The sequence below is a fragment of the Anopheles marshallii genome, chromosome 2, assembly GCF_943734725.1.
Source record: "Anopheles marshallii chromosome 2, idAnoMarsDA_429_01, whole genome shotgun sequence".
Taxonomy (NCBI): Eukaryota; Metazoa; Arthropoda; class Insecta; order Diptera; family Culicidae; genus Anopheles; species Anopheles marshallii.
The window spans coordinates 68756982-68772560 of record NC_071326.1 but is presented as its reverse complement, the minus strand read 5'-3'; the positions used below and the strand labels follow the sequence as shown (position 1 = coordinate 68772560).

General features: G+C 42.7%; 1 protein-coding gene across 1 annotated transcript; it reads right to left on the bottom strand.

Moving 5' to 3' along the window:
* Nucleotides 1–3282: 3282 nt before the first annotated feature.
* LOC128709647 (cofilin/actin-depolymerizing factor homolog) lies at nucleotides 3283–14232 on the bottom strand. The gene is made up of 4 exons (XM_053804651.1): nucleotides 14222–14232; nucleotides 3725–3915; nucleotides 3534–3639; nucleotides 3283–3437 (listed from the first exon to the last, which is right to left on the bottom strand). The coding sequence occupies exons 1-4, from the start codon at nucleotides 14222–14224 to the stop codon at nucleotides 3291–3293; spliced, it is 447 nt and encodes a 148-aa protein (XP_053660626.1). The 5' UTR covers nucleotides 14225–14232; the 3' UTR covers nucleotides 3283–3290.
* Nucleotides 14233–15579: the final 1347 nt, after the last annotated feature.

Here is a 15579-nt window from a genome sequence, read left to right as displayed (position 1 = left end):
TAGAACTCGGCGGGCTCAGGAAAAACGGAAACTGACGCGAATGACAGCGAACGTAGCGCTCGAAGGTCTCGAATGCGAAATTCCGCGAGAGCCATCCGGTGATATTGCGTAGAGCGACAGAGAGCGAGCGAGAACGCGCGCACCATTTTTCGTCCCGTGTTTCTCTGATGGTTCGCTATCTCTTTTTTCCCACGCAGAAGCATCGATTATTACACTGTTTCGACACTCTTCTTCCTCGCTGCTCATCCGATCTCTTGCTTGTTTGATCGCTCTCTTTCCACCATAAGTGAGAAAAGTGAAACCGCTAAAGAGCAAATGCGGTGAGCATATTCATAGTTTGCTATTTCACACTGTCAACCGCGCATGGTATGTTGCTTCCCGCTCTTATTCCCATCTTCTCACCTGTTCACCTGTTCTCACAGCAACACAAGAGAAACGGCTCCATGAGAGCATCTCCGATACGCATTTGCATCTCACCTTTTCTCAACGGTATTTCCATTGCTTACGCACTTATCACGCCTCTCTTTTCCTTATACTGTGTCTCTTTTCACAGCTGTCATATAGGGTATTTCATTTTTTCCATTGCAAATCGAAGAATGAGTGAAAGAGAAGCTAGCAAGAGCGGAGATGGAGAAACCACAGGGCAAATCAAGAATGATAGGCAGAGACAGAGATTGTCTACTGTGCATTTTGCGATCCCCAAGTAACCAAAAATCGTTGGTTTGGAAACCAGTGAAGCTCCAAGGAAAAATGACACTAGGTGGTACTTCGTGTGCTGTTTAAAAGTAACCAGGAACCTATCTGAAGCTTAAATGGTGTAAACCATTAAATGAACCTGAAGCTTAAACGGTGTAACCACCCGTATACAGCGGTGATTCTCAAAAAACATTTCAAGGGTTGCGATTTATTCCAATTTTGTCTATTATTTTAAGCATTTCAAAATAATTTTAAGTGGGGTTCTTTACTGCTCTACAATCAATGTCCTTTGCCTTTTCTGAAGCTGGAACCTAATCCTTGATTCTAAATCATCGAAATTTAACCCATTTATTGAGTCTTCTTTCTATTACCTCATTCGCATTACTTAACCGAATAATAGTTTTCCACAGGAAATAAAAATATGGCTGACTGTTAATATTCTATTCTGGAAAAATCTACAGCGACAATTTCAAAACATATTTGAACACAAAAGGACATGATGATGATTTGGGTGATGAACCTCATTTTTTAAACAAATCGAACTTAATCGAAAGGAAGTTTCAATACAGAATCAAGGCCTTGTCAATGCATGAATCGCCCACAAAAAAAAACATTAAAATGAACAGTGGTAATAAAACATGTCTTTCCGTAAACCTTACCTTAAATTCTGTTTAAAAAGACTTACAATAATGAAGCGTTTCGAAAGAACTGCATCTGCATTGTATCTGTAACTCGCTTAAAAGCAAAATACGCAATACTCAAATATTTCTTAACTATGTCATGCTGAATACAAACAAGACGGTAGCTGACATTAAACCGGATTCGATATGGGACCCATCTGTTAACAATTTCATCTACCAGGATTTTTCTCGTAATAGAGATACAATCTGAACTTCAACCAACAAACCACAGATAATTTACTTAAAGATCTACCAATTCAATTTTTTAAATAAAGGCTAATGTGTTAACCGTGTCTTTAATGTAATTACGAACAGACTCTCTTACGGATCTTGTCTACTGTCTTGTCCAATTGGACACATGGTCGGAGATTTAGGGGACCCTTGCACCTCACCAAGCCAAAACTACCGCTCAAGTAATTGCAGCATCTGATAACTCAAAATGCATCAAAAGGGGCCGGTATTCAATGTAGTGCCAGCTCCTAAAATACCTCCTAGCACAATTTGCTGACCACTTACGAGAAGATACATTTTCTTTATCTTTATTCCATGGACCAAACAGCCAATCATTCAGTGAGACATATGATTGATCTTTGTAGATCACGAGTGTGATTCGTGGAAAATTGCTGCCGCTCCGCAAATTGCACCTTCGACAGAAACATCTTTGGGTTTTTCGCAAGGATCTAATATAATGATGTGGGGATCCAATTTTAATGACAATAAAAAGGGTAAAGGGCAACACGCTTGCCTAGATCTAAAAGTCCATGCCTCTTTAGTCCTGGTGGAGTAGGGTCAATTGTGGACATCTAACTCTAGTTGAATGTGCAGATTGAAGAGCTTCAACTCCAACCAACGCACTCTATTCGCCTTCAAACAAAAGAATAGATATTTACAAAAGCGTACAATATTATAAAGTACCTTTCCGTTCCACTTTTTACAGAGCGTTTACTTACTATAATCAACGTTAACTATCTTACCATCATCAACACGTTTTTATCGCTTATCAGCAAATACTAAAATTCACCATTCACCACTGACAATACAACAAACAACTTCGGGTTACGAAGAAAAAAAAACAACATTCTCAGTTTCTTTCATCATCGACTTTCTTTTAAAAGGACACTTCGTAGTGGCTTAACGTCCGTTTACCTTCTTTTTTATCTTCACTTACTTTATTTCTTTTGACGCATTGTTCGTCCGATCATTCACCCAGCCCTTCATCATTCTTCCTGTCTCACCTTCGCGTCCACCTCTACCTACTTCTGCTTTGTCGTGTTCTGTGTGTGTGTGTGTTGTGTGGGGGTGTGATTTGACTACTGATTACTCCTCGTACGCGACGGCGAATATCTCGATCGATTCATATTGCCCACAGCGCCGTATAGGCGCGCGCGCTCGCGCTTCACTAAACTTTCGGTTCCGATGTTCTTTCACGAAACGCTGTTACACGTTCGCTAGGCATTACACCACGCTCAAAAAGCATTACACACACGCGCGTTTGTCGTCCCTGCGCTTACACACTTGCGCAGCATCTTTCCATACCTAATGATGGTTTATTAGTATATCCCTCTTATAGCAGAATAGTCTTCCCGATAGTAGTTATTAATAGTAGTTGTTATTCTTTTGTGGATAGTGTTAGAGGTTATCGGGGTGGTGTATGCGTGGATGTATAAATGAAAATTTTTCCTTGTTTTTTTTTCCTGCCGATTTCGGTTGTTTCCCTTTTTATTTTAATCCTGCTTGTTATCCTGTGTCTCATCGCCACTCCATCTCGCTATCGTTCCGCTTTCGCAGTACTCACTCTAGAAGATTTTGATGTATATGTTGGTTGTTGTGTATGTTGTTGTAATGATTTCCTGTTCTTTTGTTGTGTGCGTGCTCCTTAAGTAGTACTTGTTTTGTTTTTTTTTTGTTTGTTCCTTACTGACGATCAGTGGCGCGCAGCTTCTCCTCGACCGCTTCTCGAGATGCCTCGGAAAGGTCAGTGGCCTGAATGTATTTCTGGACGCCGACAAGCGACTTCTTCAGCGCATCGAACGAGCTCGAGTACAACATCTTCTTCTTAACCTACAATCATCGAGAAAAAATGAATATAGACATTAGAATCAACTGAATCGATGAAGGAATACAACGTAAATAACTGCTGTGTGGAATGTCCCCTACCTTGGCAGTGTCTGGGCACCAGGACATCAGGAAAAGCTTCTGCTTCTTCGAACTCTCTGACGTTCCCTGACACTGGTGCATATACTCGAAATCAAACAGTCCATATCTATTACGGCCGGAGGAAAAACAAACACATTATTAACTCACTTTATAACTTTAGCTGCAGAAAAGGGGTAGACAATTCTACTTACCGGCATTCACCCGGACCACCTTTCTGTATGTCCTCCAGGAAGCTGTCATATTCCGCATTACGGTCACCGATCACCTCGACATCGATCTGTTTCTCGTCGCGAATGTAGAAAATCACGTAGCGATGCTTCTTATCTTTCTTTATTTCTTCATAAGTGGTCTTGCACACATCCGATACAGTAACTCCGGAAGCCTGGAGGAGAATAGATCATCAAAAAAAAAGAAAAAGAAAGAAACGTGGTGTCATTCAGATGCTTTATTTTAGACGTGGGAGAATATTGTAAATTTCTTTTTGCGTGCACAAAAATGTACGACCATATTTTAACACCCGTCGTTCCTTTGTGGTCCCCAATAAAATTCAGTAAAATTGAAGAGTAAAATGCACTTGTTCGAAACGATAAGCTTCGCATGGGTTTTCTTAGCATGCCATGTCCCAACAACTGTTACTTCCCCTTTTTTTCTCAAGAGGAGAAAGAAAACAACCTCTTTGACGTACGATGATCTCTCGGCGGGCACCACCAGGAAAAGCGACACGCCTGATCACCCACCAAAAAACCAATGGAAAAGGGGAGGAAGAAAACAGGAGAATGCAGGTGGCAGATGGAAGAATGGATGAACGGCCTAAAGAGAACGGGGCGTAGCGCGCGCGCGTTCTGTTGCCGGTCGGTTGAAGTTAAAAATAAGTACCTTCCACCCATCAGCATTTCGGCCATGCGTGTCTTCTTCGAGCTCCCTTCGCGATAGCGGAAATAATGTAATTTTTTCACGTGCTTATCTCTGTGTGTGTGTGTGTGTGTTGTCTGCTGCGGGACTGCTGCTATGGAGCGAAGTTTATCCCAATTCCATCGAGGGGTTCGTGGAGAAGGATGATCTTCTGGCATGTACTAACGCTGGGGATTGTAAAACACACGTGCTTTTCGAGTGTTACACATCGAGTTTGACATTAGTGAGAGCGATCTCGATGCACCAAACCAAACAGGAAAAGCGAGTATACGTGGGTCTGACCGATCATCACTCAATACTCCCCTCTCCTCGCTACATAACGATCTTACAACATTCGAATAATCGCACGTGGTTCTGGAATGTATTCCACAGCATTACACTACCATCATCGTTGTCCAAATGAAAAGGCAATAAGGATAAAAGTAGTAATAAATGTTAGATCTCCATCAGTGCACTTGACTCCATTCCACGTGGTCGATGATGATCTACCATCTTCAGAGACATCAATAGCAAGATCGAAGTAAAAAGTATATGCCGCCGCCGTTCTAAATCTAGAAAATCGTTCATCTTCCTGCTTTTCCTACGGTTCGACGGACGTTTGGAACATCGAACAGAACACCACACGAGGTGCGGTGTGTTCAGGTTACACCAGGTTTCGTAGAACTCGTACAGTAGACACCACTAGGAGAAGTTATACCGTACACGTTCGTCGTTCGAAGTATATAAGACGTGTGCAGAGAAGAGAGATTTGCTCTAAAATTAAAACCTATTTTTGGAACCACGAAGATCGCACACACAGCACATAGGTGAATGGTGGGGTACAAGCATTGAATTTTAAGCTAAAGTCAACGTTCACAGTGACAGGCCGCGGCCCGTTGCTGCTGCTCGTGTGCGCCCGCTTTGCTTGCAGCCGAACCCAACACGCATTATTCCACACACCACCACCAGCCATTTTTTTCGGTGTATTGAGGGTGCGGTAAATGCTTTTAATGAATTTCACGTCTACGAACCAGGGAACGACGAGACTGTGACATGTTTGGAACGTAACGTAACATTGGAAAATAGAGAAAGCCATGATAACACACATATCACGTCCATGTTCCCCACGCAACACAAACTATTTAGCTGCTCCAGTGCACTTGCGTTCACTTTGGCAAAAGAATGTTACATATTAAATAGACAGCAAACAGTTTGGGCTGCATAACACAACAACAAATTGCGACCACATCAAGTCGTCGCCTCTCTCAAGCCCACGGTGCCGTTTTTTTTAATGCATAAGTTCTACGCGAGTACGTGATGTTCGTGTTCTTTTGCTGTGACCCACGCCAAAACAATGTCAAGATCGCCGTGTTTCACCGAAAAATATAATCTAATGTTGCATTTTAAACGTGCACGAATTTCACAACGAAGAACGTTAAGCTAGCGAACGAAAACCCCGGTCGTCCGTAATAATCTTAGTATCTTGGTGTCAGGACGTGACTAGATCAAAGCTAGTATCTTGATGATATAACTACTGATAACAAAACTGGAAACATACTCTACACAAGGTTTTAAATTATTGAAATTTTAATGACATACAGGCAGCATTTGGTCATGCGCTAGCGAATAAGATAAACAGTGCGATTGATAGTGAAACACAAAACACACAAACACACAAACGATATCCACAGGAACTGGATATGGAATCTCAACTCTTGAAACCGTATGTGTGTGCCTGGCCGAATTGGCATTCACTAAATTGTGCACAAATTGTCCCTAAAGCAACAAACTTCTCGAGCAATCAAATATTAAAACTATGGTAATAGTTTAAGGCAATAGGCAAATGTACTAGAATACTGCGGACATAACCATCATTCACGTTTGTCCGCATATCTCGGCAATGAATAATAGGTGCAAATCAATGCTCCAGAGGTATTTACGACCCATAAACCTTGAACCATATTGAGGTACGACACGTGCCGAATTGTGCATAGAAAATAAACATGGTGATGATGCGGCGATGAGTAACTTACAGCAATGCAGAAATAAAACCTAACAACCTTCCAACCTTAATTACATTTCGATTACTCACAGAGATCACCGATAAAACCGTCATCGTGTAGTGACGAACTAGATGATTCACGTCGGTTTATTTAATTGCTTTGATAAACTCTTTCAAATCAACAAATTCAGTAAATAGAATGTTGTATAAGTTTTACCAGCCAGAATGTAATTTCGATCAAATTGCAATTAAACATTGTTAAAAGAGATTTCAAGGAGTATAACAAAATTACCCCAAACAGGTTCGACGCGACCTTCACCACATGCTGGAACAGCAAGGGCAACAATAATATTGAATCACCAAAAATGGAGTTTCTCTCGCAAGCAATAGCAATGAATGAAACGGGAACGAGCCAACATCAGCGCACGCACACGGTCTTACTTCTTGTACGTGGTGCCGCCGGTTGATCCATGCCGTCCTATGCTTGTATGGTAAAACCTCCCCACACTGCCTACAAAAAGAACACCCGGTGCTACGTACAACACATGCGGCAGCAGCAACCACACACACACCCCAACTTCACGGCAGATCTCCTTTCGATTGACCATAAAAGGACAATCCCAACGTGCAATGGACCGGGTGCGAATTTCTGACACATCTGGAATAGGTGAAACAATGCGTATAGTAATATTTATCACTCCAAAACTCCTCTGCCATGGAAGGAAGCACACAGCAGAGGTAAGTCTTCTCTTGCAGGACAAACCATGCAAACCCCAACTTCCCCCACTTATGTTCTACCGGAATATCCGCAAGTCTCCGGATATTCGGGGGGGCGAATGGGGCAGTTCTACCAAGACAATCATCGTGACATGCAACAACACAAAAAGGATGATGAAACACGTCATCATGTCTGAGTTGGTGGTCGGTTCGGTTGCTCTCCGACGTGGCTCTGACTCACCGGCCGATATGCCGATGGTAAAAGATCGTCTGAACCGTGACCGTGAGATTCGGATGAACAGACATACACACACACACACACACACATACAAAGCACAGCGCAAGTGCAAAAAGAAGCGCACGAAACAAAATGTGGAAAGATTACTTTCAACCAGGCCACAGCCGCTAGTGATCGTAAATGGATCGATCGTCTTGCGTGATCTGGCAGCGCAAAAAAATAAAAACAGCAGCGCGCGCAATAAAAACCACACAGGGAAAAAAGGAAGAAACTACCGCCATCCTTCCAATGCACCTCAAGGTTGTGGCATACATTTGGCCACCAATTTACTCGACTGCTGCATCAACACACCAAAATGGAAAACGAGCCGTACGGAGGATGCAATGCTCCACACCTCGCGCGTGAAGTACGCACGAGGACTTTTCGTATCGTGGATCGGGTTGCGTGTGCTTTCCGTGCCATGTTATTGCTTCCTGTGCCATGTTTACAACACACCCGTCATCTACAGGTTTATAAACGTCGTCTCGCTGCTATCGCTCGTCAGCAATCAACAAACAGCAGGTAATTTCTCGCTGTAATTGAAAACATACGAGAAGGTCCACACCGTCCCGGTGGCACACGAGAACGAGGAGGACGACGCAATCTGGACCTACCCCAAACGTTAGGAGGAATAGGTTAATAAGGTGGAGAAGGCTTTAGAAGTCAAATGAATTAAGGCAGTCACGATTTAAACTTTTGTGAGAATTAACTCGCGATATAAATCGTGAGCTAAAGATCGCCGTGAGTAATTAAACCGCGAGTTGATTCCCACAAGAATTAACTCACGATTTAAATCATGAGTTAAAGATCACCGTGAAGAGTTAAATCTGAATGATTTATTTAATTCTTTATGAATGATTGCATAGAGATATAAAAATTCTTCCTTTGAGATTTGAATTTATTTACTCCTTAGGAAGATTTAAATGAACATTCTGAATCATTGTGCATATCACTAGTTTGTTCTTATGTTATTACCAGAGCAATTTCTGACATCTCTTTGATAACTTCACGTTAAACTCCATTTTTATTATACTTTATTTATTCGAGTACAAATGGAAATGTCTTTGTAGCAGAGTAGTAGAATTCACAATTTTTCTACTTCTTTTCGCACTCTTTCCGTCGAACAACTTCGCCCACCCAACCAACCCATTGTTTAGACATTCGTCATGAACATATTGGATTCTTGATTTTAGAGTTTAAATCGACATGTATGTACACTGCTTAATCAAATTCGTAAACATAAATATTCCGTTTTTTTTTTTCAATATAGAAATATGTACAATTAATCGTTTAGTAGCTTGGCATGAAATTGTTGATGAAAACGAAAATGATTAAACTAAACTTTTAAATATATTTTTTCTTATAATTTTTAACAGGAAAAAATTCCTTGCCATCACTTCCAAAAAACGCTAAAGAACATCATAAACAAATAATCCACCTACCAATCAACGTCCGTAAATGAGTGGTTGTACGGCCGGGATCAACCCCTAAAAAATCAGAGATGCCGTGAAATATGCCAAAAAATGAAAGTGTTCTTTCATTGCAGGGGAGAAGGTCATTGACCGTAAATGGCATAGCGTCAGTTCGGTGAGCATATAAACACAATGATCATCAACCTTCGTATCTTCGGATTCTGTGCACGATTGCTATCCCTTTATCAGTGTTTGTAGCAGTGGTGCGTTGTTCATGCAGCTTTTCCCACCACCGAAAGAAAACACACCCACCCACATTAGGGTTGTCCTCCACAGGACACGTAAACTACGAAGAGCGCAACCTTTTTGGAGGATGTTGGATGGAAACCCATCCGTAGAATCATCATCATGGCCGGCAATATTCTCTCGGAAAAGTGATATCCTCCCCTGCGGTGGAAAATTCTTCACGTACCCACAGAATTCTCCTCCTCGAGTTCATGATTTTCCCCTAGCAGGAGAAAATGCACACCACGAAACAGCGCATTTGGGGAAAATAGTACTACCACAAAGACAAATCACAAACAGTCAACGGCCGGAAAAAGGAGGATTGTGACAGTTTGAATCTGGCTATCATTTCTTTGTCACTTGACGACGGTTGCCACCGGGTCGTCATGATAGGGAAGAAACTGTCGGAAATTTGTACATTATAAGGCGGCATACAAAAATCAAACCAACAAGTTCACCGTCCTGCTATCCCATGAAGTCGAATGCGGAGAGTGATAAGAAATTATCATATAAAGCAGATCCGTGTTGTCCGCCGTGTTGGGGCTACCAGAAACAACTCAAATTGTACAAGATTACACGCAAGTCTAGCAAACAAACGTGTTGATGAATCATCTCTCAAAGGGGATGTGGCCGCACGCGACAAAACCCACTGGTTTGGCTCGTCCGATACAGCGCGCGTCTGGTCTGGTGTGGCCGATGTTTAAAGATGTGTCTTTATTTGTCTGCCGGCCGAATAGGAAAACTATGTGTGGAATGGTGAGAAGGAATGCAAAAAAAACAACAACACGAAACGCATATTTTCGTGTCATGCATGATTAAACAGACAGGATCGGTAACGGATAATGGGTTTCTTTTGTTGGGGTTGCTTTATATTTGCCACCAATTTCACCACTTGTCTATCAAACGGAATGATTTCTTCTATAAATCGTAATCGTTTTACCGTTTGTTATCATTATCTCAACCCAACCGCGACACACTTTTAATCGCAATCGATAAAGCAAACTCATTTTATGACGATGATACGTGACATTCGACTGAATGAAGTACGATTGCTCGGTACAATACAACGCTTAAGACGTTAAACATCAACAAAGCATGTGGGAAATTTTAATATTGCTGTAATTGTGGGTTATGACCTACACACAAGGGCATTGTCGACCCTAACTGCTGTCTACTAAGGCTTGTAGGTATATGTCAAGCTGTTTATAATATAGTAGGGTGCATTTCCATTTAAGGACTTGAGCAAGGCCCTTTCTTCATCATATCTGTGTCATACGTGTTTACATTTTCCATGTCCAATGTAGCTGTGACGAAAGTAGGTGGTGCGGTAGAACTCGCCCTTAATTTCCGAAAACTATATTTCCCTACACCCTACATTTGCACTTTTTACTACCTGTTGGGGCTCGTTACTGAATCCAATCAAAGAGAGTAATCTTAAAAGAAATAAAGCTAGAGAAGATAGAAACCACATATTACGCACTATCAAAGCGTCATTACAAGTAATTACTATGAAATTGTTAACATACCTAGCTACATGTACAACACGGCTGGTATTATCAATGCGTCATACAAGATACGTTATAATAAAAAATTGTCGATGCAGCGGTTCTTTATAAATTTTACCTCATGTCCTTGACAATTGTATCATCTTCAACACCTTATACGCAATTATTGGATGCATTTTTCGCGACTTTGCTTCGTTGGTACATATCCATACTCACACGCAGCCTCGTACCCCTCAAAAGGAGGGTGTGCAGTGAGAATGGTTTGCAAGATACTAAGATGCGTTGGTAACGTGTGCAGCTTTGCAATGCCTTTTCCCATTTCGGCGTGAGTTCTGATTAAAAAAAAAAAGTTCCCGTTCCTACAGTACGTCACCGTTTTCCGTTTCCGGTGGTCCCAAGCATTTCAACAAACGTCATCACTGTGGAAAAGGAGGAAGAAAAAGCGGAATCGGAATCGGAATTTCATTGCACACGGGCTCATTATTCCTGCGTACACACACCCATGGGTTCACCCCCAGCGCAATGGATTTTATATGCCACGCCAGGGCACCGTTATCTTTTCAATACGTCGAAAAAAACGCTCCGTAATGGCGGCGGATGAAACGCCACCCTCCCCCCTTGGGGAGTTTTTGGTTTTCCCCCCGCTTCCGGGCCCCACTACATGCCTTTCGTCTACCCAAGAACGGAACAGGTTGACTCATCTTGTCGCGCGACAAAAAAAAAACCTCAGTAGGAAAAAGGTGAAAAAACAACATTAAACGCCTTTGTGTTGCGGCTGTTCCACACCTTACTTCGCTACCCCCTCTGTAGTAGTGTGTAGTAAGCTGGAAATCAGTCGGGAGACGACGTTTTTATCAGTAAAACACAGAACACACGCACACACGTGCCCATATCCAGTGCAATACACACATGCAGTTTATCGCAAAAGAACGCGCTTCACTGGGCGCTCGTCAACACAGCAGAAGAGACTGCAAAACAGTGTGGCCGTTGGCGCTGTGACGTGTTCGCATATGTATGATAGCAGTGGAAGTATGGGTGTTGTGTGATCAGAACTGAGAAAGCAAAACCCGGCGTATGAAATATACAAAATTAACACGAACCGGTCCTAATCGTCTCTCTCTCTCTCTCTTGCAAGGGAAAAATATCCAACACACACAATCGACTCGGCGCTATAGCAAAGCGCCGTCACTGCGTTGTGTGCAGGCGGTGAGTGTATTCGTTAACGAACCGAATCTCGCCTACTCGGGATCGCATCACATCCAAAACCGAAAAGAGACAGAAGAGTCTGCTAAAATACCACACACCCTGTTGTGTGTGTGTGTCTGTGAGAGCAATGAAACGCAATTGTGCTGTCTCGTCTCAATTCACGTCACCTAGTGGACGCACTGCAATCATTTCACTAATGACTCACGCACTGCACGTCCTTCTGCACCTCCTGCTCCCTCTCTCACGATCTCTTTCTCGCTCTATCACTACATCCTTATCATTATCCCGCATCCGTGCACTATCCCACTCTGGTGTGAATTCGGCATTATACCCTGCATTTCCAAGACCTTCTTCTCGCACACCTCCTTTGCTGACAACTTTGACCATATATGGTAATTTGGCTCTGTTTTTCCAACGCTGAGTGGTGTTAGTGAATGTAGGCGCGCGCGCGCGCTCGATACAAAATACTATCTAGCTACGAGGAGGATGAATTTGGATGATGCTAGCCATCAGCATTATACGCATTTAATGACGTTTGGAGCTTATTATATTCTGTCATATCTCACGCAACTCCGAAGTGGTCGCAAGCCAACCCCAAACCCGGTATGGGAATGCTTTCAGGTGTACGCTGCAATGATAGCGCTTATCAACTCACACAGCGAAATATTTTGACAACAATTTCTGACAACGTTTCATGAAATGGTATTACCTTTTAAGGTAAATCAATGGGGCTCGGGTACAATACCGGTATCACCTTTCCGGCCAGACGGCCGTACGGAGTACAACACACATTGAAATACAAGTACTCTCCCATTATACCGGACACTTTATAACGGTGGAGACCTTCTTCAATCATGTCAGTTGTATGTGCAATCCATACACACATCCAAGCAACCGGGAAATATGCGCTTTCTTTCTACTGATGTGCGTGTGTGTGTGTGTGTGTGCGTACGATTGGAATGGAGATGCTTTATATGGTGTGTTTTTCGCGATCATTGACGCTATTTGATTTGACAGCCAAACTCTCCATCGCTCACTACGAAGCGTAAGTGTGTGTTTAAGAGAGAGAGAGAGTTGCGATTGGTACGAAAAAGGCCGGTTGATTATTTACTTCCTGCTCTGTTAACTGGGTGCTTTCGCTCTGACTTATGCGCAAACCCGTAGACCAGTGGTGTCGAACTCATTTTGACTCGCGTGTCCAATTTTCATGTAGAAAACTTCATGCGTATGCCTGTTTAAATGTACAGTGAAGTATTCCTCTGTTGCAACCTCCTTTAGAGAGAAAGTATCACTAAAATAAACATATCAGAAATCCTTTTACGAAGATAGGAAATCTTCCTAGAACGATATTCTCTGCATATCATAATTGCATAAAATTTTTTGATGCGTTTCATGGGCAGCTCTTCTTGGCTGCAATTGCAGAATGTGATTGAAGATTTCTGCAATGTCCAAGGAGGTTTCTTCTTAACGGCACGACAACCTCAACTGGTCATTTATTGGATCTCTTTGACTTTATTTATCCGTAGCTGGATAGTCAGCCCTGTTTATGGAGGATTGATCCGGATGAGATTTTGAAACGGTCCTGTCGTGTAAAGACTGATGCCGTTACCAATATACTAACAGGGCCGCCGCGTATGGACTAGGTTATTGAAAATGTAGAGGGAACTGAGGGGTCAAATCATGCGGGTGAAGGGTCAAATTCATACGTCAAGAACATTTTTGTTGCAAGGGAAATATTTGTTTGGTGTAAACATGTTGCCGCAACATATCTACACATCTTGGCATTATTTGCTTCACCTAAAAATGACTATGGCTTGACATAAAAATGATCCATGTTCCATTTACGATATTCGAATACCATCTTAGTTTGTTTCTAATTGAACAAATTTTGCCGCAACACTGTTCTATACCAAATCCCCGGAAACTGAAACTTTCCATAAGATGGCAGTCCCGCGCATACCGTATTTTTAGGCGGGCCCATATCACACCTGATGTTCTCGGGTCATATGAGTGGGATTCTGCTTAATTTTTGCTCCATATTTGCGGGAACGGATTGAAAGATTTCGCTAGCCGCGTGTTTGACATGTCTGCCATAGACGGTAAGCGGTGGAGAACGACGGGGCGGTGGCACACCGATGTAAAAGTTGGGCCGGATGACAAGTTCCGATGACCGTACGCTACACACCAGTCACATTTTATTTTCGTTATGAATATGAAAGGGCTCTGGAGAGAGGTTATTTCAAAAATAAATTCTTCACGTTTTCCTCACACTGATCACATGCACACACGCACACACAGTTTCGCCCACTTTTTCTCGATTTCTGCACCACAAAATTGCTAATTTCACTCGCCCACAAACACACACACACATACCCATCCGACCGTTTACTCACCATTGTAATGCTCTGCCGTTATCTCTTTCTCTCTCTGAGCGGTGAAAACGAAAAAGTGAGGTGCTGATACGCTTTTCCGGCGGCTTTTGTGGTTCGACGATGGCGCTGGGGTGAATTTTCTTTCACACACACGCACAGTTTACAGGTTCCGTTTCACACCAACTCCTTTTTAATCCTGGGAGTGAGGGAGGGCACTCTTCGACAAAAACACAATGCGTTTACTAAAAAGGAACGCACTAAACACACAAATACACACGTACGCAAATCCTCGGTTTCACAAACTCCACGGGATGTAACACTCGCGGAACTGCAGCGATAAAGGGGGAGAAAAAGAAAACACGATTAGTAAGATAAACTAAATGCATTGAAATTGTGTGACAGATCGTATAAAATAAGGGAGCATCCACTCCAAAAGGACACCACCAAAACGTTCCACTTACTTCAGTTAACGGATTCACAGGGCTGGCCACACAACTACCGTCAGTGGAGGAAAAGTATACTCTGATCGGCACCGTCAACTGTGAGTTCAGTTTTACTCTGGTTCGCTTCACCAAAAACCGCACACGGAAAGAGACAGCGCTACCGTAGCAACGGTATCGATGTGTACGACGGAATGAAATGGATGCTGCAAATATTCACCACTCGTCACACACGGGTTCTGAAGGGGCACTTCAGATGCAACGGTGTGCGTGTATTGCTAGATGGAACCGGTACTCACACCACATTAAATATAAATGTGTAATTCTACCAATTCAATGAAAAGCTCTACCAGACGCCAGCAGAAATTGAAAGAGAAAAAAAAACCCACACACATGAAACTTTTCCACATGTGGCCACAGGGCACATGGAAAAAGTGTATTCCTATCGTGGTCATGGAAGAAGTACATTTCCAAGGCAGACGAAAGCGTAACGACCGGAACCGGAAAGTGGAGGTTGTTACACACTACCTACCATTGCTCCGTTCCGCAAACCCACACAACCATGCACGTGTAGTGGTGAGTTTTCGGGGTACGGTGCTTTCCAGTTTTTGGTATAACAGAGACAGAGCATCAAGCGCGGTTTCATTTTTGCTTCTCATCACGCAACTCACACACATACATGCGTTCGTTCTCGCTCATTAAACCCGGCGCTCGGATACGTTTCTGTTGCCGATGGTTTGTGTTCTTTTTCTTGATTTTTTTTCTTCCCTCACACACACACACGATGTTCAAAATGGGTGTGTGCCTACGGGAGAATCATCTTCAGTGCCGGTAGCGTGAGTATGCACTCAAACACATACACACACAGGTACTCCGGTAGAATTTGTATGAATAAAAAAGGAATACGCCGCATTAGATGCCACACTGCAGGATGATGTG